This window comes from Phoca vitulina, unplaced genomic scaffold (assembly GCF_004348235.1).
Source record: "Phoca vitulina isolate PV1807 unplaced genomic scaffold, GSC_HSeal_1.0 scaffold3, whole genome shotgun sequence".
Lineage (NCBI taxonomy): Eukaryota > Metazoa > Chordata > Mammalia > Carnivora > Phocidae > Phoca > Phoca vitulina.
Genome location: NW_022589706.1, coordinates 53023535 through 53048796, shown reverse-complemented (window position 1 = coordinate 53048796; position 25262 = coordinate 53023535). Strand labels below are relative to the sequence as shown.

At 35.3% G+C, this 25262-nt stretch overlaps 1 protein-coding gene across 1 annotated transcript in view; it reads left to right on the top strand.

Moving 5' to 3' along the window:
- The window catches only part of ANKRD17 (ankyrin repeat domain 17), a 161601-nt gene that overhangs the window by 76049 nt on the left and 60290 nt on the right, over positions 1–25262 (top strand). The window contains 11 exon segments of the mRNA XM_032400529.1: positions 7951–8107; positions 11677–11824; positions 12063–12210; positions 14024–14257; positions 16909–17003; positions 18924–19161; positions 20676–20867; positions 21248–21357; positions 23109–23196; positions 24710–24837; positions 25093–25236. Coding sequence (XP_032256420.1) covers positions 7951–8107; positions 11677–11824; positions 12063–12210; positions 14024–14257; positions 16909–17003; positions 18924–19161; positions 20676–20867; positions 21248–21357; positions 23109–23196; positions 24710–24837; positions 25093–25236 — 1682 coding nt within the window.

Below are 25262 nucleotides of genomic sequence, written 5' to 3'. Positions count from 1 at the left end.
CAGCGAGAGAGGGAACACAAGCAGGGTCCTGGGATAGAGCCCCGCATGGTGCTCCCTGCTCAGCAGGAAGCCTGCTTCTCCCTCTCCCACTCCCCCTGCTTGTGTTCCCTCTCTCGCTGTGTCTCTCTCTGTCAAATAAATAAATAAAATCTTAAAAAAAAAAAACAAAATAAATGTAAGGTCTTGGACATTTAGTCTAATACTATTCATAAGGATTAATGGATAGCTTTCTAGAGAATTACATGGAAATTTCATTAAAGAGTATTTTCATTACCCAAGTAAAATCCACATGTTGCTGCAACCTTGAAGAGAGATTTCTCCTATAGTCAATTTTCTTTAGTCCCACATTCCATATTCGTGAATTTGCCTCCTTGATAACATGTATTCATACCCTAAAATTGGTGCTTTCAGCACTTTTTCAGTCTTTCATAGAAATGCACATAATAGTGAAAAATTGTCCAACACACGTTCCCTGATGAGATGAAATGAGGTGAAGCTCTCAGTTCTCATACTGTAAACAAGTGTCCTTTTCACCTACTTAGAGCCATTTTTTTCACATTGTTGTGCCTTTTGTTGGCGATTACATTGTTTATAATGGTCCCCAAGTATAATGCGAAAGTGCTATCTAGTGTTCCTAAATGTGAGAAGGTAGTGATGTGCCTAATGGAGAAAATACATGTATTGTTAGATAAGCTTCTTCAGCATGGGTTATAGTGCTATTAACCATGAGTTCAATGTTAATAAATCAACTATACATTAAATAAGGTCATCTTTAAACAAAAACATACATAAGACAGTATTTGGTTAATGCAAATGCTGTGTGACCAGAGGCTCACAGGAACCTAGACCTGTATTTTTCCTAGGAGCAATGGTTCAGTTATTCATTAATTCAGTGTTCCCAGTGACTTTATAGAATATAACTACCATGAATCATGAGAATGACTGTATATAATTTCCCTTCTTTTTTGTCATAGACTATCTCTTGAAACCTTGTAAAGTGAATCATTGTATTTTTGTAAAGTGGATCATTATTATATTGTCCCTATAAGAAGTGTTTTAATTAGAGATTATATATATTTTTAATTAGAGATTATATATATATAAAATATATATATATATGATAGGCCTAAAGTATAAGGGAATAGTAACTCTCAATCTCTGTGATCATTTTATATAGCCATATATTTTCTTAACTTTTCTAAAGTGGACATAAATATATTGTGAACATTAATTGATCATTTTTTTTTAGCACCCTGATTTGCTATATAGTGTACATACAATGCGTGTAAACTGCTGCTTTATTATAGCATAAAACCAACCTACTACTATTTGGTAATCCTTTCAATAAATCCTTGTAACACAGCATCTAAGTATTTGAAGGACTCATGGTTAAATTTGATTTCTGTCCTGAGTAAAATTCTAGAATGGATTATTAAAGGGATCTAGACCAAGTACAAATGAAAACATAGTAGGGCACATGCAAGGTCCTGTCCTTGAGTATAAAAAACTATTTATTCAAAAGAGTAGATACAGGGGCACCTGGGTGGTTCAATCAGTTGGCCTTTGGCTCAGGTCATGATCTGGGGGTCCTGGGATCGAGCCCCATGTCGGGTTCCCTGCTCAGTGGAGAGCCTGCTTCTCCCTCTCCTCCCAGCTTGTGTTCTCTCTCGCTATCTCTGACTCTCTCTCTCTCAAATAAATAAAATCTTAAAAAAAGAAAAAAGAATAGTAGATACAGAATTTAGCATTTGCCAGAATTTGGTGTTGCTATAGAAGTTTATGTGAGAGAAATGAAGATTGTAAAATTATTTGAAAATGTGTCATAAGAGGAAAAGAGAATGTTTCTCCTGAAGATGAGAAACCTCAGGTTGCATATAAGAGGGATATTTGTTTTTGTGCACCCCAAGAGGCAGAACCAGGTTGAAAAGTGCTACAGGAAAGTAGACTTCGGCTGAGAGGAGTTACTTTTGGAGGTAGAGTTCCTTTTCATAGGATGCTAATAGTTGTCTCATTTTCTCATTTCTATGTTTGGTTTTTTTTTTCTGTTTTCTCTACAGTAGCCTCCCTCCTCCCTCCCTCCCTTCCTCATCTTCTTTCTCACTTCTCTCCCTTTCTCCCTTATTTCCTTCTTTTTTAAATGAAAAATGTTAATGTATAAGCCCTGGGGGAATACCCATCGTCCAGCTTTAACAGCCATCAGTGTATGGACAGTCTTGTTTCATCTTTACTTATTACCACCTGCTGATGCCCCACCCCAGCAAGTTAATTTAAAGCAAACTAAACATTATATAATTTCATATATAAATACTTCAGTATAGGGGCGCCTGGGTGGTTCAGTTGGTTGAGCGTCCCAACTCTTGATTTTGGCTCAGGTCATGATCCCAGGGTCCTGGGATTAAGCCCTGCGTGGGACTTTGCATTCATTGCAGAGTCTGCTTGTCCCTCTTCCTCTGCTTCTCCCCCCACTCTTACATGCTCTATCTCTAAAATAAATAAATAAAATCTTAAATAAATAAATAAATACCTCAGTATATACTCTAAATTAAGAACTATTTTTAGATTTATTTATTTATTTTTAGATTAAGAGAGAGCAAGCAAGAGCTAGCACACGGTGGGGAGGGGCAGAGGGAGAGAGGGAGAGAGAAACTTAAGTACTACAGGGGGCTTGATCTCACCACCTTGAGGTCGAGAACTGAGTGGAAACCAGGAGTCGGTTGCTTAACCGGCTGCACCACCCAGGCACCCCAAGAACTTTAAAAAAAATAAACATAACCATAATACCATTGCATATCTAAAGAAGAAAATAATAGTAATTCCTTGATATTGTCAAATATCCTGTCAGTGTTTATATTTCCCGAATTATTTCATAATGGTCTTTTTTTAAAGGTTGCTTTATTTTTATTTATTTATTTATTTATTTTTAGAGAGGGAGGGGGAGAGAGAGAAAGGTGGGGCAGAGGGTGAGGGAGAGAGAGAATCTTAAGCACGCTCCACGCCCAGTGTAGAGCCCGGTATGGGGCTCAATCTCACAACCCTAAGCTTATGACCTATGGCAAAATTGAGAGTTGGTGGCACCCCATAATGGTCTTTTTATGGTTAGTTTATTTGAATTAGGATCCAAACAAGTTTTACATTTTTTTATTAAATTTTTATTTTTTTTAAGGATTTATTTATTTATTTTAGAGAGCGTGTATGTGTGAGTGGGGGGAAAGGGCAGAGGGAGAGAATATTCAAGCTGACTTCCCACTGAGCCGGATCCCGCCTTGGGGCTCCATCTCACCACCCATGAGATCATGACCTGAACTGAAACCAAGAGTCCAATGCTTAACCGACTGAGCCACCGAGACACCACCAAGTTTTTGATTTTAATTTCAGTAGTTAACATACAGTCTTATATTAGTTTCAGGTGTACAATATAGCGATTCAACAATTCTCTACATACTCAATGCTCATCATAAGTGTACTCTTTAATCTCCTTCACCTATTTCATATTTACATATTTTGTATGTAAAATTTGATATTTTTCATGTTAATTATTTAGTTTAAGTGTCTTTTAATCATAACTTTTTCCTTTTTTCCCCGAACCATTTATTGAAGAAATTGATTGATGTGTCCCACTTTATCAGTTTTGCTAGTTGCCTCTCTGTATGTTGTATTCCTGTAAATCAAAATTCAGATCCAGATATTGACCAGATTCAGATTCATTTTGTTTTTAGCAAGAATAGTCATTCATGGTGTATATATTTCCTGTGTATCACAGAACTACTCTGGTGGTTTCTCTTTTTGTGGTGTTGAGATTGACCATGGTTTAAGTATCCTGAGAAAGGATGCTTGAGAAGTAAAAGTTTTTGAGACTGTCTGAAAAATGCCTTTGATGCTATCCTCATACTTGATAGTTTGAAGGTATAGAATTCTGTTTTAAAAATCTCTTTCAGACTGTTGAAATTATTGCTCCATTATCTCCTAATTCCTGTTGTTGCAGTTCAGGAAGTTAACACCACACTTACTTATAGTAGTCTCTTATCTCTGCAACTTTTCCTTTCTCATCCTTCTCCATAGCATTAGAAATTGGGGCATTTTAAAATTTTGCTCACATTTTGAATATTTTTGGCTGTCCTTTACATTTCAGATTTTCTTCAAATACCTGGTGAATCCTAGCCTTTTTGTAGTCAGTAGCAATGCCATAAAACTAAAACGGAAAGTATATGTGCATGTTTTGTCAACTGGTGGGTTTCACTATGAAGTATTTATTATATATTATAAATTAATACATTATATAATTACTTTACTACTGCAGCATAACAATTTATTATAAATATAGCAGCATGACACAACACCCATTTACTCTCACTTAGTTTTTATAAATAAGACATCTGGGCACATAGTGTGGCTAGATTCTCTTGCCCAGGGTCTCCTGGGCTGAAATCAAGGTATCCGCTGAGTTGAGTTCTCATCTGTAGGCTGTCAGAGAAAATCTGCTTTCAGGTTTATTGTTGTTGGTAGCAGAATTTAGTTCCTTATAGTTATAGGACTGAGTTCCTGATTTCCTATGGACTGTCAGCTGGGGGCTGCTCTTACCTTCTTGAGGTTGCCTACCTTCTTTGGCATGTGGCCCCCTTCATCTTCATGTAAGCACAGTAGAATCCTTCTAATGCTTTAAATCTCTGACTTCCTTTTCTCCAATTAGCCAAAGAAATCTCTTAGTTTTTCATAGGCTCATGTGATAAGGTCAGGCCCACCCAAATAATATTCCTGTCTTCAGGTCAACTGTACCATATAATGTAACCTAATCATGGGGATAAAAGCTATCAAATTCCCAGTCCCAAGGATTACATAGAGTGAGTATACCAGAGCTGGGTAAAGTTGGTAATATTTTAGAATTCTAGTACACAGTGATTGGATAGAGACCCTTCCCTTTCTTTGAGAACTCTCCAAATGTCAGTATCTTTAAATCTTTTCTCTGGGGCTTTTCAGTTTCTTGAGAGACACATCTACCAGTTTTTATCCGGTAAATGATAAACCTGGCTACCTGTATTTTGGGAGCTTAGAGTGGGAGGGGGTTGAGGATCTCACTGTTTATAATGCATATATTCACTTAATCCTTATTTCCCTTTAGTATATCATCTCTTTTTCCTCTTTATCTAATGACTACTAATCTTGGGCCTTTCTGGTTTGGTTTCTATAGAGAATAATCATCTGGCTGTGCAGTTTGGAAATAGAGTCTTCAAGCATCTGACTACTTCTCACAGGTGTTCAGCTAGTCTCTCTGTTTTCTGGCCCAAGCCTCACCCCTGTGTCTGGTACCTATAATTTCTGAACCCTGTTGGGCTGCTCACCTTGTTTCTCTTTGATGTCTGTGTTTCTGTTTGTTCTGCTAAGTCAGTTACATCTCCTCTTAACTTTGTCTTCATAAATAGGAATTAAGTTGAGTAAGTTCTAAGAGGAAAAAAAGGGAGAAAATAATAATCTTAAAATCCGAAATCTAGGTAATCTTTAATGCACTGTTTCTCTTCTATCGTTTATAAAGCCTATAATGTCTTATTAAGACATTTTTGGTCACAAGTTACGTGGTTCTGTTGTTCAGTTGATTCAGTATTAGAATTGGGAAAGAATAATCTGATCATCACGTATCTTTTCTGTTTTCGATCTTCATTGATTAATACGTAGTAACTGGTTAAGACTAGTAAAAAAGGATCATCATAATCCAGAGTAGCTAGAATAAATTAATTTTCAATCACTATTTATTCATTTGAAGGATTACCATGTATATCTTAGGTTAATTCCTAATTATCTTTACTAAAATAGTTATCTTTACTTATGAAGACATGAGAAGTTCATAAAAATTTAATATGGAATATTTTGTTTTTGATGCTCTTTCTTTTTAAGGCAGTGATTACTTTTTACTAATCCAGATATATCTTCTTACCTAGTTCTGTTGCTGTCATTGGCAAATAGTTGTTATATGGCTGATCTGAATTGGCTAAAAAATTGGAGCTCATTCTCTCATGTGAAAATGCATCTGTGATCTTGGTTTCCATAGCGTTAGGATACTTAACTAACCACAGGTATCTTACTGAATAAATACTGCTATAGCAGATTCAGACTGTGGTTGGTTTTTAATATTAGTGACACAAATTATATAGTAGGATCAGTTTTATCAGACCGAGACTGTCTTTATTCTTTGCGCATCTTGATTGTAACAGATACCAACTTTGACTGCTCTGAACATTTGTTATATCTAAAACCATAAAGGCTTTCTGTCATTTATTTTTGGTTCCATAAAGATACAGTATTTGATATCTTGGATTTTTCCAGTAAGAAAACCAAACAAGTACAAACTTTTGTACACTTTAAACACAAAGTTATATGATGTTATTAAGCCCTTCTACTGTAAAAAGAAATCTGCACAGGTATGTTTATTATTACCATTTGAGTGGGGTTTTTTTGATTGATGTCTTAGGTAAGTAGTTTGTTTTAAAACCTGTGATAATACTTCTTAAACTTTAATGTGCATCTGAATTGCTTGGGAATCTTTTTTAAAAATGCAGGTTTGGGGTCAGAAAATCTTGGGGCCTGAGATTCTGCAGTTCTTTTTTTTTTTTTTTTTTTTTTTAAGATTTTATTTATTTGAGAGAGAGAGAGAGAGAGAATGCATGTGTGCACAGGAACAGAGGGAGGAGCAAGGTGGGGTGGGGGAAGAATCTCAAGCAGACTCCGCTCCAAGAGCAGATCCCACACGGAGCCCTGACGTGGGGGCCCCAACATGGGCTTGAGGACTCGACCTTATGACCCTGAGATCATGACCTGAGCCAAAACCAAGAGTCGGATGCTTAACCGACTGAGCCACCCAGGCGCCCCCAAGATTCTGCAGTTCTAACAAGCTCCCAAATGATAACAGTGTTTGTTCTCCGTGTACCACTTACTGAGTAGCAGGGATCTATAATATGCATTATAACATTAGGTGTTTATCTTCAAGTTGGAGCAGAGGTTTTTAATCCTGGCTATGCATTAGAATCTTCTTAGTGCTTTATAAATATTTAGATGCCTAGGCCCCACCTCCTACTTACTGAATTACATCCTTAGATGTAGGAGAGTTTAGCATCTTTATTTTTGAAAAGCTCCACTGATGGGCAGCACCACAGAGTTAGAATAATAAAAGTTAGAGAGAAGTTTGTTTTGTAGTGATAATCCAGAAAAGCAATAAGATATATTTCATGCAGATAGTTATTAACCAGTTCTACTTTTGAATTTTTATTCTTTTACTGTTCTGAATGTTTTTTAGATATGATATTGAGTACATGTAATAAGTTATAGACATAATTTGAAATAAATAGGTACTCATGTTATCTTTTATATGGCCTGTAATGTCTTATTAGGCCATTTTTGGTCACAAGTGGTAGTAGGCCACCTAAACAGTCTTAAACAAAAGTGGGCATCTACCAAAAATAATGGGCATTGTTCTGGCTTCTGGCACTATTCGTTTCAATGAGTCAAAAATGACTTTTATCTGAACTGTCTTCTTTCTGTTTCTCTGCTCTGCTCTCCTCTATATTGACTTATTTTGGATAGTCTTTCTCTCTTTGTGATCATGAAAGTGGCCATTAGCTCATGACTCACATCTTAGCAATTCAGTAACCTTTGAACATAGAAGTTCTTCCAAACCTATGGGAAAAGTCTGACTGGGGACTCCTAGTTGTCCCAGCATAGGCCAAAGACTCATTTCTGGTACCAGAGAGTCATGGGGTCAAGCACTTCTAGACCACATGGGAGGAATAAGGTTATTAGAGAATTGGAGAACAGTGATTTTCCAAAAGATTCCAGACAGACAGTATATATGTGAAGTGTAACATTTAAAGGTTATTCGTTAAGATACATAGAGTTAAGTAACTTGACTTTTGCTTTGTTTCTCCTTTTGGGTATATTCATATTGGTGTGAAAATCATGTAATAGGAATAGGCAAATTATCTACGGCTGATGGTAAAGCCTTTGCAGATCCTGAAGTGCTTCGGAGGTTGACATCATCTGTTAGTTGTGCGTTGGATGAAGCTGCTGCTGCACTTACCCGTATGAGAGCTGAAAGCACAGCGAATGCAGGGCAGTCGGACAAGTAAGTACATTTTCTCTGTGATCAGTATAAAAACATTTTCTTAAAAATAGCTAATGTTCACAGCCTTTATTTTGTGCTTGGCATGGAGCTAACCACTTTATTTGTAATATCTTGTTTTTACTCACAAAAAGCCTTAAGGCAATGGATTTTGTTTCTACTTTCCTTTTATTCTGAAAAGCTCAAGAGAAGTGAATAATTTAATCAAGATCAAATAGCTGACAAGTGGCAGACCTGGGGCACCAGTGACTGCAAGTCTGACTTCTTAGCCAATATGTTATAAAAACCTTTTGCCTCTTTAGATTTTGTTTTCTTTTAATGTTTTGGTGACAAAGAAATAAATGCTTTCTAATTAGTCATGCCATTTTCTAGTTAATATGTATAATTCTAATCATTTTAAAGAGCAAGTTTTTTATTTATTTGTTCTATTCATGTTCAACAAATGTCATAGATCTAGTTCCCATAATTTGAATGTAAGTGAGTCTCAGGTACTTTTTGTATGCCCTACGATTCTTTTTATATAGTACTTTACAGTTAGTAAGGACTCAGTTTATATTTTATGACTTTGCTTTTTTAGGTTTTTCTGATGATCTTACACAATAAAAGTCACACCATCTCATATAAAAAAACAATTATGGATAGTATATGAAAAATGGATATAAGCTCCAAGAAAACAAATGGAAGAGAATTATTAATATAAATTACCTTTTTTGCTTCCTCAGAGGCTTGTTTTCCTCTAACTAAAATGACGCCATTTTATTTATTTTAGCAGTTGCCTTTAAACACTTGAGAATATGGGAGGATTCTTTTATATATGGGTTTGGAGAATTAAAAAAATAGAATTTAAGGATTATCTTTTATATAATAGTGTTTTTATGTGACATCTTTAAAGAGCATGAAAGAGGGCGCCTGGGTGGCTCAGTTGGTTAAGCAGCTGCCTTTGGTTCAGGTCATGATCCCGGGGTCCTGGGATCGAGTCCCGCGTTGGGCTCCCTGCTCAGCGGGGAGTCTGCTTCTCCCTTTGCCTCTCCCCCCACTCGTTCTCTCAGTCTCACTCTCATGTTCTCTCAAATAAATAAATAAAATCTTTAAAGAGCATGAAAGAAAGGTATAGTATTAACAAGAATATGAATTTGCTCTTCCTCTTGGCTCTGTATTCATCTTCATTTGTCTAGATTTTTGTGTTTTTCTTAATTTACTATTCTCATGGATTGACTCTCCTTCAGTTAACTTCAAGTTCTATTTCTGAATTAATGATCAGTTTTACTACCCTGTGGTATTACTAATATTCTCTTAAATGTGGTGCCTGCTGAGACTGGCAAGAAAGAAAGTTACAAACACCTTGAAGAGTATATTAAAGCTAGTTCAAGCAGGAAATAGAATAGAAAAATAAAACGTTACAGATTCTTTGGCATTGAATATACTAAAAGAATAGTAGAGCATGTTTGTGACAGTCATTTAGTCAGCAAAACTTGAGAAATACAGTGGAGTACAGTGATGTTATGTGTTAGATTTTACATTAGTTAAGTGTGGTGCCATGTGCTAGATCTAATGTACCCTTTGCTCATAAGTTCGGAGTTTCAACTGTTGCTACAGTAGTTCCCGTAAGCTTGTTTTAAAGCTAGCACACACAAGGAAATTGAATGCCAGTCTAAATGGGATTGTAGCGGGAAGGTATGTGTGTGCCTCAGGAAGAGAAAAAGAGTAAGAGCCTACTTGAAAGAGAGAAAAGGTATGTTCTTTATAAGGACATGTCTTATGGGAAAGATTTGTCTTAAATTTGTTTAAAGGTAATAGAGAACACTGGGTCTAGGGACTGTCGGTGTCCTAAAAAATGGGAAATTATGAGACAAGCATACTAAGTGCTGTTCAAGACTTTGACTTTGGTAAGGGGATAATACAATTAACCAGTAAGTATAATATATAACATGGCACACAATGATAAGAACTGTGGGGAAAAATTGAATGGGGAAGTGCTAGAGCAGTATTTGGGGTTGGAGATCACAGTGCATTTTTAAGAGAGTAGTCAGGGAAATCCTCACTTAAAAGATGGTTTTTTAGCAAAGACCTGAAATTGGTAAGGGTGTGAGCTGTGTCTGACAGAGAAGCTGTCTTGGCAGAGGGACAGCGAATACATATATCTTGGAGTTGGAGCTAATTAGCATTTTTTATGGAAAGCAGGAAAGCCAATGAATGTGGCAAGAGTAAGCGTGAGAATAGTAGGGGATGAAATCAGAGAGGTAAAAATTAGGACTGTGGGACCCTACCACTGGAAAGATCTCATAAGTACTTTGGCTTTTAGTGTGAGTGAGATTAGAGGCCAAATGGAAGATTCTGGGCAGAGGAGTGACATGATCTGCTTTCCTTTAAGTAAGATCTCTCTGGCTGCCTTGTTGAAAAGAGTCTGAAGGAAAACAAAGGTAACAGCAGGAAGACTGTTCAGGAGACTTTGCCATAATCTCGGCTAAACATGATGTTCTTGAATCTGGGTGGTAGTAATAATAGAGGTATAGAAAAGAGGTTACCCAGGGCGCCTGGGTGGCTCAGTCGTTAAGCATCCCAGGGTCCTGGGATCAAGCCCGCATCAGGCTCCCTGCTCCGCGGGAAGCCTGCCTCTCCCTCTCCCACTCCCCCTGCTTGTGTTCCTCTCTCACTCTCTCTTTCTCTCTGTCAAGTAAATAAATAAAATCTTAAAAAAAAAAAAAGAGAGGAGGTTACCCATGGATGCCTTTAGTATCAGAAGTGACGGGACCTTCAAGAGGATGATACAAGAATTGACTTATATTTGAAATGAAGAGAGTATTAATAGCACTGGATTTAGTGTTTTTCTTAGGATGGATTTTATCCAAGAGTAGAGAAAATCTTTAGAAATGTCCATAGTTGGAATTATTTGGGGATGTTTATAGGGCAAACACTTTACTCTCAGTCTGATTTCTGTTGCTTCACTTTCTCCACCTTCCTTTTGCTTGAATTTAGCCTTTGCCTTGCCTGGATATTTTTCAGGCTTCACCAAAATATGCACAAGTAAATACTTGAAAAAAAAAAATCTCCTTATCAGTTATTCATATTTTAGTCAAAATTACATGCTCACAACTTTCCTGTCTGATTTCCCTTTAGTTGATTGAAGGACTCAGGTAGACCTTTATAATTAGTACAAGTTTTACCCATTTTATTAAATACATTTTTATTAACTTTTATATAAATTTTCTCACGACTGAACAAAGGGAAGTAAAATTATTACCTGTATTGTGTTCATGTGATTTTCCATAAATTTTATGTTTTAGAATTTTGGTTTTTTCCCCCAGGGATAGTAAACTGGACTTTATCCTTCTGTTGCATAGCTGTAATCATCTTATAACGTTGATAATTCTCATTCAGTGACTTTTATATATAGATTTTAAAATGAATTCAATTCAAGGAACTGAATCATTTTCAGTTTTCTTTTTGTTATGGATCATATTGAAATAATCATTCTTGTTTAGCACTACTGTTCAGAATTACCTCAAAAGCCAATACACTGTGTAATTTTTCATATTTTTATATCCTGATATTATAATGTTCTTCCCCAATAGCCGCAGTTTGGCAGAAGCCTGTTCAGAAGGAGATGTAAATGCTGTGCGAAAGTTACTCATTGAAGGGCGAAGTGTAAATGAGCACACTGAGGAAGGGGAGAGCCTCCTTTGTTTAGCTTGTTCTGCTGGATACTATGAGCTTGCACAGGTTTGTATTATAAAAATAATCACATGGGTTGTTTTTGTTTTTTAATCTGGCCTACTTATTATGGAAATAATAAAACTCCACCGTTAGGCTCATTTCAACACATAGTTTTGTTAGAAACACTTTGTGGTTGTTGGCTCTTTTACTTTAAATGACTAGGTAGGTGTTAATGTAAATATGTTCCACATGTTTTGATGAATATATCATTTTCTAATACCATTTAAACTTTTTCTTTCATAAGGTTTTGTTGGCAATGCATGCAAATGTGGAAGATAGGGGAATCAAAGGTGACATCACACCTTTAATGGCTGCTGCTAATGGAGGACATGTCAAAATTGTGAAGTTGCTGCTAGCTCATAAAGCCGACGTCAATGCACAGTCTTCAACAGGTTATTCTTTTTCAGTTTTGTTAAATATGAACACCCTTTGCTAGTAATTATTTCACATGAAAATCATCACTAGTAAAGCTCTTGCAGTTCTCTAATTATAAAGTGCTACATGTTTGTATAAGGCTATGCATTAGGTTTAAAGTAAAGAATATATTTTGAATAAAATTTTTCTTCTTTGGTGTATGAGGACGATTACTTGGCCTTTCAAAGTTCTTTTAGATTAAATTAAATACTGGCCCAGTTAGAAGGACTACATTCTTGGAAATGGGCTACAGTTCTCCAACCCAGATTTCCTGTGTCTCAGGGCAGAAGGGAAGGGAAGATAGGGAGAACAAGAAGGCTGTGGAACAAAAGGCAGGTCTGTCATTGTCTACTGATACTAAATTGTGGCCTACAGAAAAAGAAAGTATTATGAAAACATTGTGTCCCACAAGGGACATGACTTTAGTTTAAACTTTTATTTTTTTCAAGCTTGGCATAGATGGATTTATATGAAAGTTCTAAAATTACATGAAAATATATTTTGTGTATCTTCTTCATTTAAGATTTTTAAATTTGTTAAGTATTTTACTTATTTTTAAGGATTTTATTTATTTGAGAGAGAGAGAAGGAGCAGGGGAAGGGGCAGAGAGAAAAGCAAACTCCCCGCTGAGCAGGGCCCAATGTGGGGCTGGATCCCGGGACTCCCCAGGATCACAACCTGAGCTGAAGGCAGACGCTTAACCAACTGAGCCACCCAGATGCCCCAAATTTGTTAAATATTTTAAATAATTTTTAGGATCTTACAGGTTCTGGTTTGAAGGGGTTTTAGAAATCCTTATTTTACCCAGAATGTTAACATTTTTTTCCTTGTAACATGGGAGATTTTTATCATCAAGAAAGAATGTTTTTGAAATACTTTAGCTTTGATCAGTTAGCTGGTGATCACAGTGAAAACAATATGTATGATTAGTGAAAACAAATATGTATGATTAAAGGGACAGTATGAGATGTCGCTACATATGATGAATAATTACAATCACAAAAAAATCTTGTGAAACTTCTCTCTAATTAAAGTTAGAATGAACATAACTTTTTTCTCATATGAAGAGTTAAAGTTTTAGAATTGCTCAGTTCTTTTTTAACTCTACAGTCATGGCAAGCGTATCTATTTTCCACATGTATTTGACCCTGATACTAAATGGGGAGAACTGGGAGTTGATTTCAGTAAGCTAAAAGGCAATGGGAATGGAATTATATATATTATCTAAATTTACTAAGATTATAGTCTCCCCGTCTGCCTTCAGCTCAGGTCATGATCCCACCATCCTGGGATCAAGAGTCCCGCATTGCATTGAGCTCCTTGGGCTCCCTGTTCTGTGGGGAGCCTGCTTCTCCCTCTCCCTCTGCCTGCCACTCCCCCTGCTTGTACTCTCTCTTTCTCTCTGACAAATAAATAAAATCTTAAAAAAAATTATAGTCTCCCATTTCAGTTTTCTTCTTGATGCTAAATGAGGCTCTTTTTATTTTGGTATTTTATGTTAATATCTTTTTGTTTTTCCTTGAATGGGAAGAAATCAGAGAGGGAGACAAACTGTGAGAGACTCTGGACTCCAGGAGCCAAACTGAGGGTTACAGAAGGGAGAGCGGGTGGGGGAATGGGTTAACCAGGTGATGGGTATTAAGAAGGGCACGTGTGGTAATGAGCACTGGGTGTTAATACACAACTTATGAATTGTTGAACACTACATCAAAAGCTAATGATGTACTATATGCTGGCTAATTGAACATGGTAATAAAAAATATATCTTTTTGTTTTTCTTTATTAAAATAGGCAATACAGCACTTACATATGCTTGTGCTGGAGGCTATGTAGATGTTGTAAAGGTGCTCTTGGAATCCGGTGCTAGTATTGAGGACCATAATGAAAATGGTCATACTCCTCTTATGGAAGCTGGAAGTGCTGGACATGTGGAAGTAGCCAGATTGCTGCTAGAGAATGGGGCTGGCATTAATACGCATTCCAATGAATTTAAAGAGAGTGCCCTTACATTAGCTTGTTACAAAGGTATGGTATAAAACATTTTTTTAAAACAAAGTTTTTAAACACATGATATGACTATTATTTAATATAACATAGTTTTTAAATTAAAAAATAAATTAAGAGGTGGTAATAGAATATAGTATGTATTTAACTTAAAGAAATGTGTTTAAAGTGTTTCAGAATTTAATATGTAAACTTTTAAAATATAGACTTAATATTATAAATATATTGTCAATGAAAAATGACTGTTAAATGATTCAGTTGTTTTACCAGAAACGGTTAATTTTAATTATGCACTGTACTTTTTCATGGTTTTTGTGTCAGAATATTTTGCGTGGTTCTCACAAAAGAATCCTATTGACTCCAGAAGTATTCAGCCTGTAAGTTTAAAAGTAAATACAATAAAAGTAGCTAGGATGATCTATTAATAAGAAGGTGCTTAAGCTATTTCATGTGACACTAAGAAGGAGAAAAATTGAGACGAGGAGATTTGAGAAATGAAAAGTGGTGTGAGGGGAGTTTGAATTCTAAAGAACAATGTTAGAGTATCATCAACACAGTTAATAAAGTTGGAAGAGCTGGTTGAAACTGAGAAAAACACCTACCTATACATACGTAACTGTACAAAAGGGGTATATGATATTTTAAATGATGTCAATCAACCTGAAAATACTGGTAATACTGAAAAATGCCGTCCTTTGAGAGGGCAAGACAATTGTCTTAGTCTTCAGCTAGTTAATGCTCTAGATTCTAGATTCTAAAAAGATAGCCAAAGAGCCACATACTTCTCAGACTACCTTTTTGACAGGTAAATGGCTATAAACCAAGGAACTTTTTTAAAAGGCAAATTTTATGTCTGCATAGCCATTCAGTTCAGTGTTTCATACCATCTGCAGCTGTGTCATGTTTGTATCATAAAATAAATGATAAATTCTTGAGGCATCAAGAAAAAACTCTTATAAGACAAGATACAAAATTTAAGGGGGCACTCACTCTCAATGGCTGAATCACTTTCCCCACCAAGCTTGTGAGGGAATACCTTCTTAAATTATATACCTAAGGCTTTGATTGCCACACCCTAGTTGTGGCCCTAGTGTTGTTTTGTTTTATTCTATTTCAGAGTGACCAAAGTTGTGTGAGGTCCCCTGGAATAATTTCCTTTAAAAACATGGTTAAAATACATAAATGACTAAAATTTAAGTTAAATGTGAAAATATGCTCTATCTAAAGTGCTTTCGGTTGTCTGGTGTTAAAAGAGTCTCAGATTAAGGAAGGTTAGGAAACACAGCTGAGGTCCCTTACTTCCCCAGTACTGTTTGGTAATTAGCAGAGGCTTATCTTCATCGGGAGGAGAGGAATTAAAGCCTTGGGACAGCCTTTCCAGGGCAGGCTGATTGATTGGGTGGCTCTCTCCCCTTTTCACAAATACTTTTGAACCTGGAACTGGCTGTATTTTACTACTGGGTCCCAGCTGGCCAGAAGAGCTTTGAGATGGGGCTACATATAACTACTCTTCCCTCTCTCCTTTGCTTGTAGCCCCACCCTGCTTTCCAAGGGGCGTCTGAGGTTGGGGCTTGCAGGCTTTAATTAGAAGCTGGATATAGAACTGAGCTGGTGGAGAACATCTCTACTACTTACAAGGATCCATGGACCCTCTCCCTTTCCTCTATTTCGGGTGAGGTCTTCTAGGACATAGATTGACAAGGAGGAGATGGGGAAGGGCTAGAACTCAGGCTGAGACTGTACGTTGATGTGGATCTTTGGGAAGGGAAAAGGACTGAGAGGAAAGGGAGGTAGGTAGTTAGCACAAACAAGATACAGCAGATGTTACAGTTACTTACTGAAGTTAGTTTTAGTTGTTTATGATTTTACCCTCCACTCCTTCCCCTTAGTCCTAATTGAGAATTGATTGCAACTCCTTCCTAATAAAGTTGGAAAAAAATTAGTCATTTTTCTACTGTTTCTTGCATAGTGTCTGAAATCCTTTTTAAAAAATACCTTGTCTTTTTAACTACTCATAAGGTGTCTTTATTTGAACTGAAGCATATGGTTTATTTGAAACTACATAAATATAAATATGAGTGTGTGTATATATGTATGTGTATATATGTTTATATCTAAATAGGTGAATAAGTATAAACTAAATGATGTGGTTTCAAAAAAAAAAATATATGCAGTTCCCAACTTATAAACAGATGTTCTTAAAAAGTTTATGAGTTAGTATGGTGATTAACATAACAATAAAAAATTTTTTAAAAATGTTTATGAGTTAGTAATTGAAACTTAAAACACATTTCCTCCTAGAAATAACTTCAATTATTATTATCCCAGGCTATTAATTCACGGAAGCTAATCTGTTCTGTAGCATAAATAAATATAGCATGCCCTGGCTCTTAAAAGGTTGTAGAGGGGATATTCTGGGTTTTGGATTTTAATAGCATCTTTGCTCACCTGCAGCAAGGATTGTAGTATTGGCAACAGAGTAAGGAGTAGAACAAGTATCACTTGTATAATTTATGTGTGACAGTTGAGGGTGGCTTGCAGCTGACTTTAGTATTATGCTTATAAATTTATTACTCTAAGTTAAATATAAATTTTCAAAGTATTATAAATTTTTCTTATGTTTTTTGGAATAATAAAATATTTTAAAGTAATCTTGCACATTTTTGGTTTAGGACACCTAGAGATGGTGCGATTTCTTTTGGAAGCAGGCGCAGATCAAGAGCATAAAACGGATGAAATGCACACTGCTCTAATGGAGGCTTGCATGGTAAGACTGGTGAAATACATACATGAAATATATCTATATATAATTCATAGAGACAGTGTTATTGTATGATGAGCACCTTTTCCTTGAGTTGAAAGATTTGTTCATCATAGATTTATTGTAGAGCAGAACCTCAGCTGTCTGAATTTGTCAATAGCATTCAGAGCCAGTTGGGCAACGTTAACTTCTTTCTATTAAAGGTGCTTTCTGGAGCTTTACAGCACTACTTTTATTTTCTTAGTCTCATATAACTATGCTGGTATTACACAGTTGGCACAAAAAGCAACTATTTAAAAAGTTGATCAAGGATATTAAGAATATAGTCCACAAAGTATGTACATAATACTAAGCACAGTACATTCATCAAACCGATAATTTAAATTTGAATGAAAAATGAAAATTTTGAAATTAGAGTGTTATTTGTGTAACATAATTCCCCCCTCTGTGTATGGTCTTTTCTGAGCCCTTAATTCCTTTTTTAAGAACTTTCTTTTTAGGGTTTGTACTTAGAAACAGGTAATAATAGTACTCTTAAACTTCTGTATCTTAGTCTCTGATTTGTGGCACAGAAATGGATGAGAATAATATTATAGGCTGATTTATGAGAAAAACATGCCAAAGATAGAAAAAGGCCCCAAATGAATTTGTTTCATATCTCAATGAAAGGATGTTAAATTTTAATTACTAATTTTTAAAAATATCAGATAGTTAATTAAGACTTGAATTATCTTTGTTTTCTTTATTGCCATGCCAGTGTTTGCTTTAATAAATTATCCTTTGAAGAAACATGAGTTTTCTTTGAAGGTCTTAAGTTCTTATCTGTTAAAATTAGGGTAATATCCTTCTCTTAGGTTGTTGTGATCATTAAATAATATAATGTATTTAAAACACATCAATAATATCTCCATGGTAAGGAACTTAAAACATCCTTGTGACCCCCACTAGAGAACTATGTAGATTAAGAAATCAAAATGGAGCATTCTATAGACCTAATCTGCATGTACTGGAAGTGTTATAAGTAGAGGTAAGATATTGGTAGTGGCCAGACATTTCAAAGCTTGCTAAGGGCTTGGGATTTTAAGCTGGACTTTAAAGGAAATGTAGGAGTTAACGATGGAGGGAGAAAATTTGGAGCCAAAGGAACACAAAGTAACCATTGTAATGGGGTATTAAAGTTGTGCAATATGGCAAGTACAGAGCTAAAAATGGGTGTGACATGTTCAAAAGAAGATGAAATGTCTGTGAGGTAATATTTAGAAGGAAAAATTACATCAAAGGCAAAAAAGAAAAGAGAGCCTTGGAGTTGCCTATAGTTAGGAAAGCTGTGGGAAAGGGAGACCAACAAAGGAGACAGAAGATAGTAAGAGAGATTCCTGTTTCTTTCAATTTTCACTGGCATTTGAATGTTGAATAACAAAAGGAAGTACCGTGTACAAATTATGTTCCCTTTCCCCTAACACATCATCCACATTCTCTGCCTTCTCCAGAAAGTATTGCATTTTTCTTTTTCTACCTAATCAAAAGTTTGCTTCTCCTTAAGGTTTCTACAAAAATTCTACTTTCCCTTTCTAATCTTTATCCATGTAGCATTTAAGTATATACCATGCGGGCTGTTGTTTCATAGTAGTCTTTTGTTGCATGTACTTAATGTCTTTTTTTCCCCAAAGGTTAATAAGCCTCTTGATTGAAGGAAGGTATTATTTTTCTATAAGTTTCATAGCCTCGATCGTTGTTTCATGGTCTATGCCACAGAAATATAGATGGTCTTACTTAATACTTGCTTTCTCAACTGTTAAATGTAGATTAATTCTTATTTGAATGGAGATCAGTAAACCTTCACTGTATAGTAATCAAGAAGTGTTCATATTTTTAATGATTTTTTTAATGGTGCTGATTTAATTTTTTTAATTGCATTGTAATTAGGATGGCCATGTTGAAGTAGCTAGGTTACTTCTTGACAGTGGTGCCCAAGTGAACATGCCTGCTGATTCATTTGAGTCACCATTGACTTTGGCTGCGTGTGGTGGGCATGTGGAACTTGCGGCTTTACTCATTGAAAGAGGAGCTAGCCTGGAAGAGGTCAATGATGAAGGTTATACACCACTGATGGAAGCAGCTCGTGAAGGACATGAAGAAATGGTGGCGTTACTTCTAGGCCAAGGTAACCATACCAGTGAAAACACTAAAGCACAAATATTTAAAATGTAAGATTACAGTATTATAAAACTGGGTTTTTGTGTTTCATCTTTTTAGTAGATTTGTAACGAGATGTTGTCACAAAAATGAATGAGAAAGTATTTGCTTTGAAAATAGCTCCAAACTGTGCTAAACAAAACCAAATAGACTTCTTTAATATAGAGCTTTCAGGCATCATGTGCTTTGTGAGTAAAAACAGAACTGGGGATGAGGTAGGGTTGTAGATTATGTAGGGGCATATAAGAGATTGAACATTTCTTAAAGTAATATATTGAGAGAATTGCTCTTGGGGCTGAACACCTATTAATAAATACTTAATATATCTAGTGTTTCATGAAACACAATGTGGGGAATCCTACCATAAGGACTAACTTGATGAGAATGCAAGAATGCATTTATAAGAAGCTGTCAAGGAGTCAGCACATAGCGGACTTTATGTTTGGGAAAAGTGACACAGTTATTTTACATTATTAAGATACCTTTAGTTTAGAAGTAATCTCCTATCTCTATATATTTGTAGCCAAGTTTTATATCTCTTTTAGTAGTAAAGTTTTTGTTTGGACAAATTTAAGAGGAGTGGCACATTTTTAAAAAACCATATTGGCTAGAACTTTAAAAGCAGAGGTTTTGTAGCACACTTCTTACATTTGAATCACAGCTCCAATGCTTGCCAATTTTGTAACTTCAGGCAAGTTCCTAACCTTCTGTGCCTTAATTTTGTCATCTGTAGGGTTGTTGTGACGTTTATATATATTATATATAAAGCTTTTTGAACGTCGTTTGTCATATAGTGCCTATTAAGTGTTAGCTATGGTGATGGTGGTAGTAGTGATAATAATGTGGCCTTGGGCAAATTAATGAACTTCAATTTCCTTAGCTGTAAAATGGAGCTAATATAGAACATGTAAAATGCTTTCAAATATTACCTGGCAAATAGTAATAGTGTATTAAATGTTAGCTGTCATCATCATCATCATCATTAATTTTGAATCTTTATAAAAAGGGAATGTAGTTTACTTTTCTAAGTCCTTTTATCACCTGGTTTGTACCTTCTGGCTGAATAAATCTTACTGCAGCTGTGTGCATCAAATACCGACTCAGGATGTATTTTTAATTTCTTTTTTTTTTTTTTTTAAGATTTTATTTATTTATTTGACAGAGAGAGAGATAGCGAGAGCAGGAACACAAGCAAGGGGGAGTGGGAGAGGGAGAAGCAGGCTTCCTGCTGAGCAGGGAGCCCGATGCGGGGTTCGATCCCAGGACCCTAAGCCGAAGGCAGAGGCTTAACGACTGAGCCACCCAGGCGTCCCAATAATTTTCTTTATTTGTAATCGCCTCTCAGAGTAGGGGAGAAGCACTTTATTATTTAGTAAAATAATACGTTCATTTTTGAAGTATAGTTATTAGGAAACAACATGTTTTGCTTATCTCTGGAATAAGTTAATGACTTTCTTAAAATAATTAGAATTTTTATTCTAGGAGCAAATATCAATGCACAGACAGAAGAAACTCAAGAAACTGCCTTGACTCTGGCTTGCTGTGGAGGCTTTCTGGAAGTGGCAGACTTTCTAATAAAGGCAGGAGCTGATATTGAACTAGGGTGTTCTACCCCTTTAATGGAAGCTGCTCAAGAAGGTCATTTGGAGTTAGTTAAATACTTATTAGCTGCAGGTAGGCATTTTTGCATTTGGGAGGAGTTTTTACATGATTTATTCAAGTAAAAATGTTACAATACAAATAATTTTTTTCTTACACATTGAATGTGTATTTAAAAATGTGGTAAAAAATGTGGTGAACTATTGTGTGTATTCTGCATAAATAATTTACCTTATTACGTTTGAAGTATCTGTAGCTTTAATTTCAAGCAGTAATCTATTTCTGTTTTTTTCTCTTGCTTTTAAAGATGCCAGTAATATTCTCTGTTTCTAGAAATGGATAGGGCTATTTTATCTAATTTGAGGAGATAGGGCTTATGTAGAAGAAATTTATATGTCCATCATTTATGTCTTATGATTCTTTTATTAAGTCTCTATTGTTTAATACTACCACAGGAGCTAATGTTCATGCAACAACAGCAACAGGGGATACAGCACTAACATATGCCTGTGAAAATGGTCATACTGATGTAGCAGATGTCCTACTTCAGGCAGGAGCAGATCTGGTAAGCTTTGTCACTTTTTAAATCCTAATACTTAAAGCCAAGGCAAGAAATTAATTTAAAGTTCTATGGAGATTACAGACAAAAAGTATTTCTTCTAATTTTGTGTTGGGCTTTTTGCCATTTTTTCTCTCATTTGATCATATTTTCTTTCCACATTGTTTGGTGTCTGTTGTTATTCTTCTTGTTAACAGGGTTATCCAATCTATTACCCCTTGTCCATAATAAAGGGGAAATTTTATATTAATATTATAGTACAAATTAATTTTTTTTAGGTACTTAGCTATTTTTGGAAGATAAGTATTTAATAAGTAGTCTTTTCCCTCAGATAACTTATAATTTAGTAAAAAGGATGAAATACTGAAGTCATTGTATGGTAGATTATAAAGAGATGTCATAGGGAAAGTACAGACAGTAAAGAAGCTCAGGGGAGGTCAAGAGGTCACCTGAGATATTATATTTTGGGTTGGGTAAGGTTTAAAAAGGTAGATAGGGCAATGTTAGGACAAAAGAGATATTCCAGTTGGAAGAAATAGTGTGAGTACAGCCTGAGAGGTAGGGAAGCAAAAGCAAATGTGTGGGGAAAATACTCTTCCAGTTTAGCATATGAGAGAGTAGAAGTGAGACATGAGAAGGTAGTTAAAATTTAAGTAACCATATGTTCATGGGGCTGAGATTAACAAGCAAATGTATATTCCTGCAGAAGTTCATAGTTTATGACAAAAATTCACACATGCAAGCAGAAACAGACTCCTCCATTGACTAGTTTTGTAAACTTTGTTTCATTTCTCTTTCCTCATTTATGGAAGGAAAGGGTGAAATTGGAAATTGGATTACTATTGTGGTGTCTATCAGTTCTATGTGTGTTAGTAGCTTTTGAAGTGGTTATGACACATGTTATACTCTTGTTAGTTGTGAGCATATTTCTTCCATATTAGATTTTGAACTTTCAGCTTAAGAACTGTATTTCCAGTGTTTACCACAGTAGCTGTGAAACATATAGCAATGTAACTTTGCTTAGTTCATTGCAGTTTGAACAATTTAGTGTGTGGCTTAAGAGAAAAATCAAAAATTATTCATCAGATGTGAATGTTTATATATATAATGCTTTATAAACTATATTTTTTTCCTCAAACCTTTATATTCTAAGATCTGAAAATTTCTCCAATAGTGTTCTCAATTACTCAGCAATCACAAGAATGCAATAGATTCTCCATCCTTTTGAGACCCACAAATCTCTAGTAATACCTTATAATTGGTGGTTTTCCAGATATTAGATCATTAACTTTGATGTTTTCATATAAAGTAACATGGAGTTAATGGGAATTTGTAAAGAAAGGGAATGATGTACTGCAGAAATTCATATAGGTAGGATACAAACTAACAAAAGGAAAATCACTTGGAGTGGATAAGGATAATGCTGATAATGCCGATTGGAGAGGGCTGTGCTAGAGTGCCATTCACTGTTCAAGTTACACAGTCCTTTTGGTAGAGAGAGAAGGAAAAATTACCCAGATGGATTTAGATGAGGGCGTCACAATCACATGAATATAACTTCAGTTCTTAAATTATATCTGTAGAGCATGTTTCTAATTTGAGATTTTTAAAATTTAAAGATGTATTCCTTAATTTGTTTCAAAGCATGATATTTAATATATTTAGATTCAGAAATTAGTCCAATTCTTTTCCTTTTGATTTTCATGAAAAAGAGCAATTGTTCACTAGCAATTAAATATCTGTGTTTTTTTTAACAGGAACATGAATCTGAAGGTGGAAGGACTCCTCTAATGAAAGCTGCAAGAGCTGGTCATGTTTGTACTGTTCAGTTCTTAATTAGTAAAGGTAGGTTTGTGTAAAACAGTAGTTTTTTCCCCAAAGATGTCTGTTCCCTGCCCTGGGGTATTTAGAGATTGAGTTTTGGGGGTTATCACTGGTGGAGGGATGCTACTGAGATTTTGTGAGTGGGTGGTTGATAAACATCCTGCAATGCATAGAACATTTCCAAAAACTAGGGAGAATTGTCATACTGAGTACCACCCTTGTTGAGAAACACTTTTATAAAGAAAAATATCTCTATGTAAAACTTTGAGGGTTTAGATAACCTAAAGTCTGTTCTGTTCACTTAATAATATATCTTGAAACCTGGATTTTTATGTTTATGCCACTGAGATACTTAAGGGCAAGTTGCTCTTCAGCTTTACATTTCCTTGGGCCTAAGTTTCCTTCTTTGTAAAATATAGAGAAATGGTCATAAATATAGCACAAAAAGTATTCAAAATTGAAATGTGACAAAAATGCCAAAATGCATGGAAGATTTCATCTATGGTCAGTAATTCTACTTTGAATATCAAAAACCATTTTAAATGACAAAAGTGGCATCTTATTCCTTTAAGTTATTTGTTAGGTGTTCACTACATAAGCTCAACTTAAAACAGTTTTTAAGCAGATTTCATCATATTCTTAAAGTCAGAAGATGAAAGATTTTGATTCAATATTCATAAAAGAAAGGCTGTGCAAGCCATGTATAATTAAAAAGGCAATATATACTATTTCCTTCTTAGCATAAATACTAAAGAAATCTCAAGTTTGTAATTGTTTATAGGAAAAGAAAATAAATCAGAAATAACTTACTGGTCAGATTGTTTTAGGCAATTCAAACACTTACTTGTGATACATGTTTATACTATAGTATTATCAAGAACGGAATTATTTACATAATCACTATCCTCTCTCTTCTCTGATAAATTTCAGTGAGTCTGGTTCCATTTTCTTCCTGCTACTTTATTTCCGTTTCCCACATTGCCTAGCACAATGCTTTAAATCAGGGATGAATTCATATCGAGGGCGCGGTGTACCCATTTTCATTCTCAGATATTTCCCAGTGAAAGAAATTGATAGTACTATTACTCTCTATTCGGTAGTACTATTACTTTGTATTCCTTGTTAATTCTCTACGTAGTTAGCCTGTAGAGGGCAGTGTAATTTATTTTTATTGCTTTTTAATCTTTTTTTTTTAATGAAAGAACATGTAGATAAAATTTTTTGCTTTACTTTTTAGAACAGTGATTACATTAGGAGTAATGTATACATTTAGCCTTATCTTCTACCAGTGCATACTGAAATGTTTATGGATGAAATTATGTCATGTTTGTCTGGGATTTGTTTTAGAGTAATTCAAGATGGGAGAGGAGAATTGATAAGGGTTTATGTGAAATGAGATTGTGTATTTATAATCACTGAAGCTGGGTAAGGGGCATGTGGATTTTCATTATGCTATTCTCTCTTTATGATTTTGAAATTTACCATAAGAAATAGCAGTCTACCAACATGATTTTCCATGTCTTGTCTGTTTTAGGAGCAAATGTGAATAGAACCACAGCTAATAATGACCACACTGTACTGTCCCTGGCTTGTGCAGGGGGTCATCTGGCAGTGGTGGAACTACTTTTGGCTCATGGGGCAGATCCTACTCATCGTTTAAAAGTATGTAACTCATATGTTTCCAGTAACATTGTGAATTAATTCTTGCTCTTGAGCATTACAAGATATCATCTACCAGTTCCACTTATAATGGCATTTTAAGCATATTTATTTTTTTCTGTTTTATTAGAAGAAAATGTTCTTTACTAAACCTAAGATTTGAATATATCTGGGGCCTGTTGGCTTTATCTTCCTTAATGGTTCTGTAAATTAACTTATTTTTTAAAATATTTTTTCTCCTTCCATATCCACTCTTAGGATGGCTCAACTATGTTGATAGAAGCAGCGAAAGGTGGCCATACAAGTGTTGTTTGCTATCTTTTGGACTATCCTAATAACTTGCTTTCAGCCCCTCCACCAGATGTCACTCAGTTAACCCCCCCATCCCACGATTTAAATAGGGTAAGATTCAAAACTAAAGCATTTTA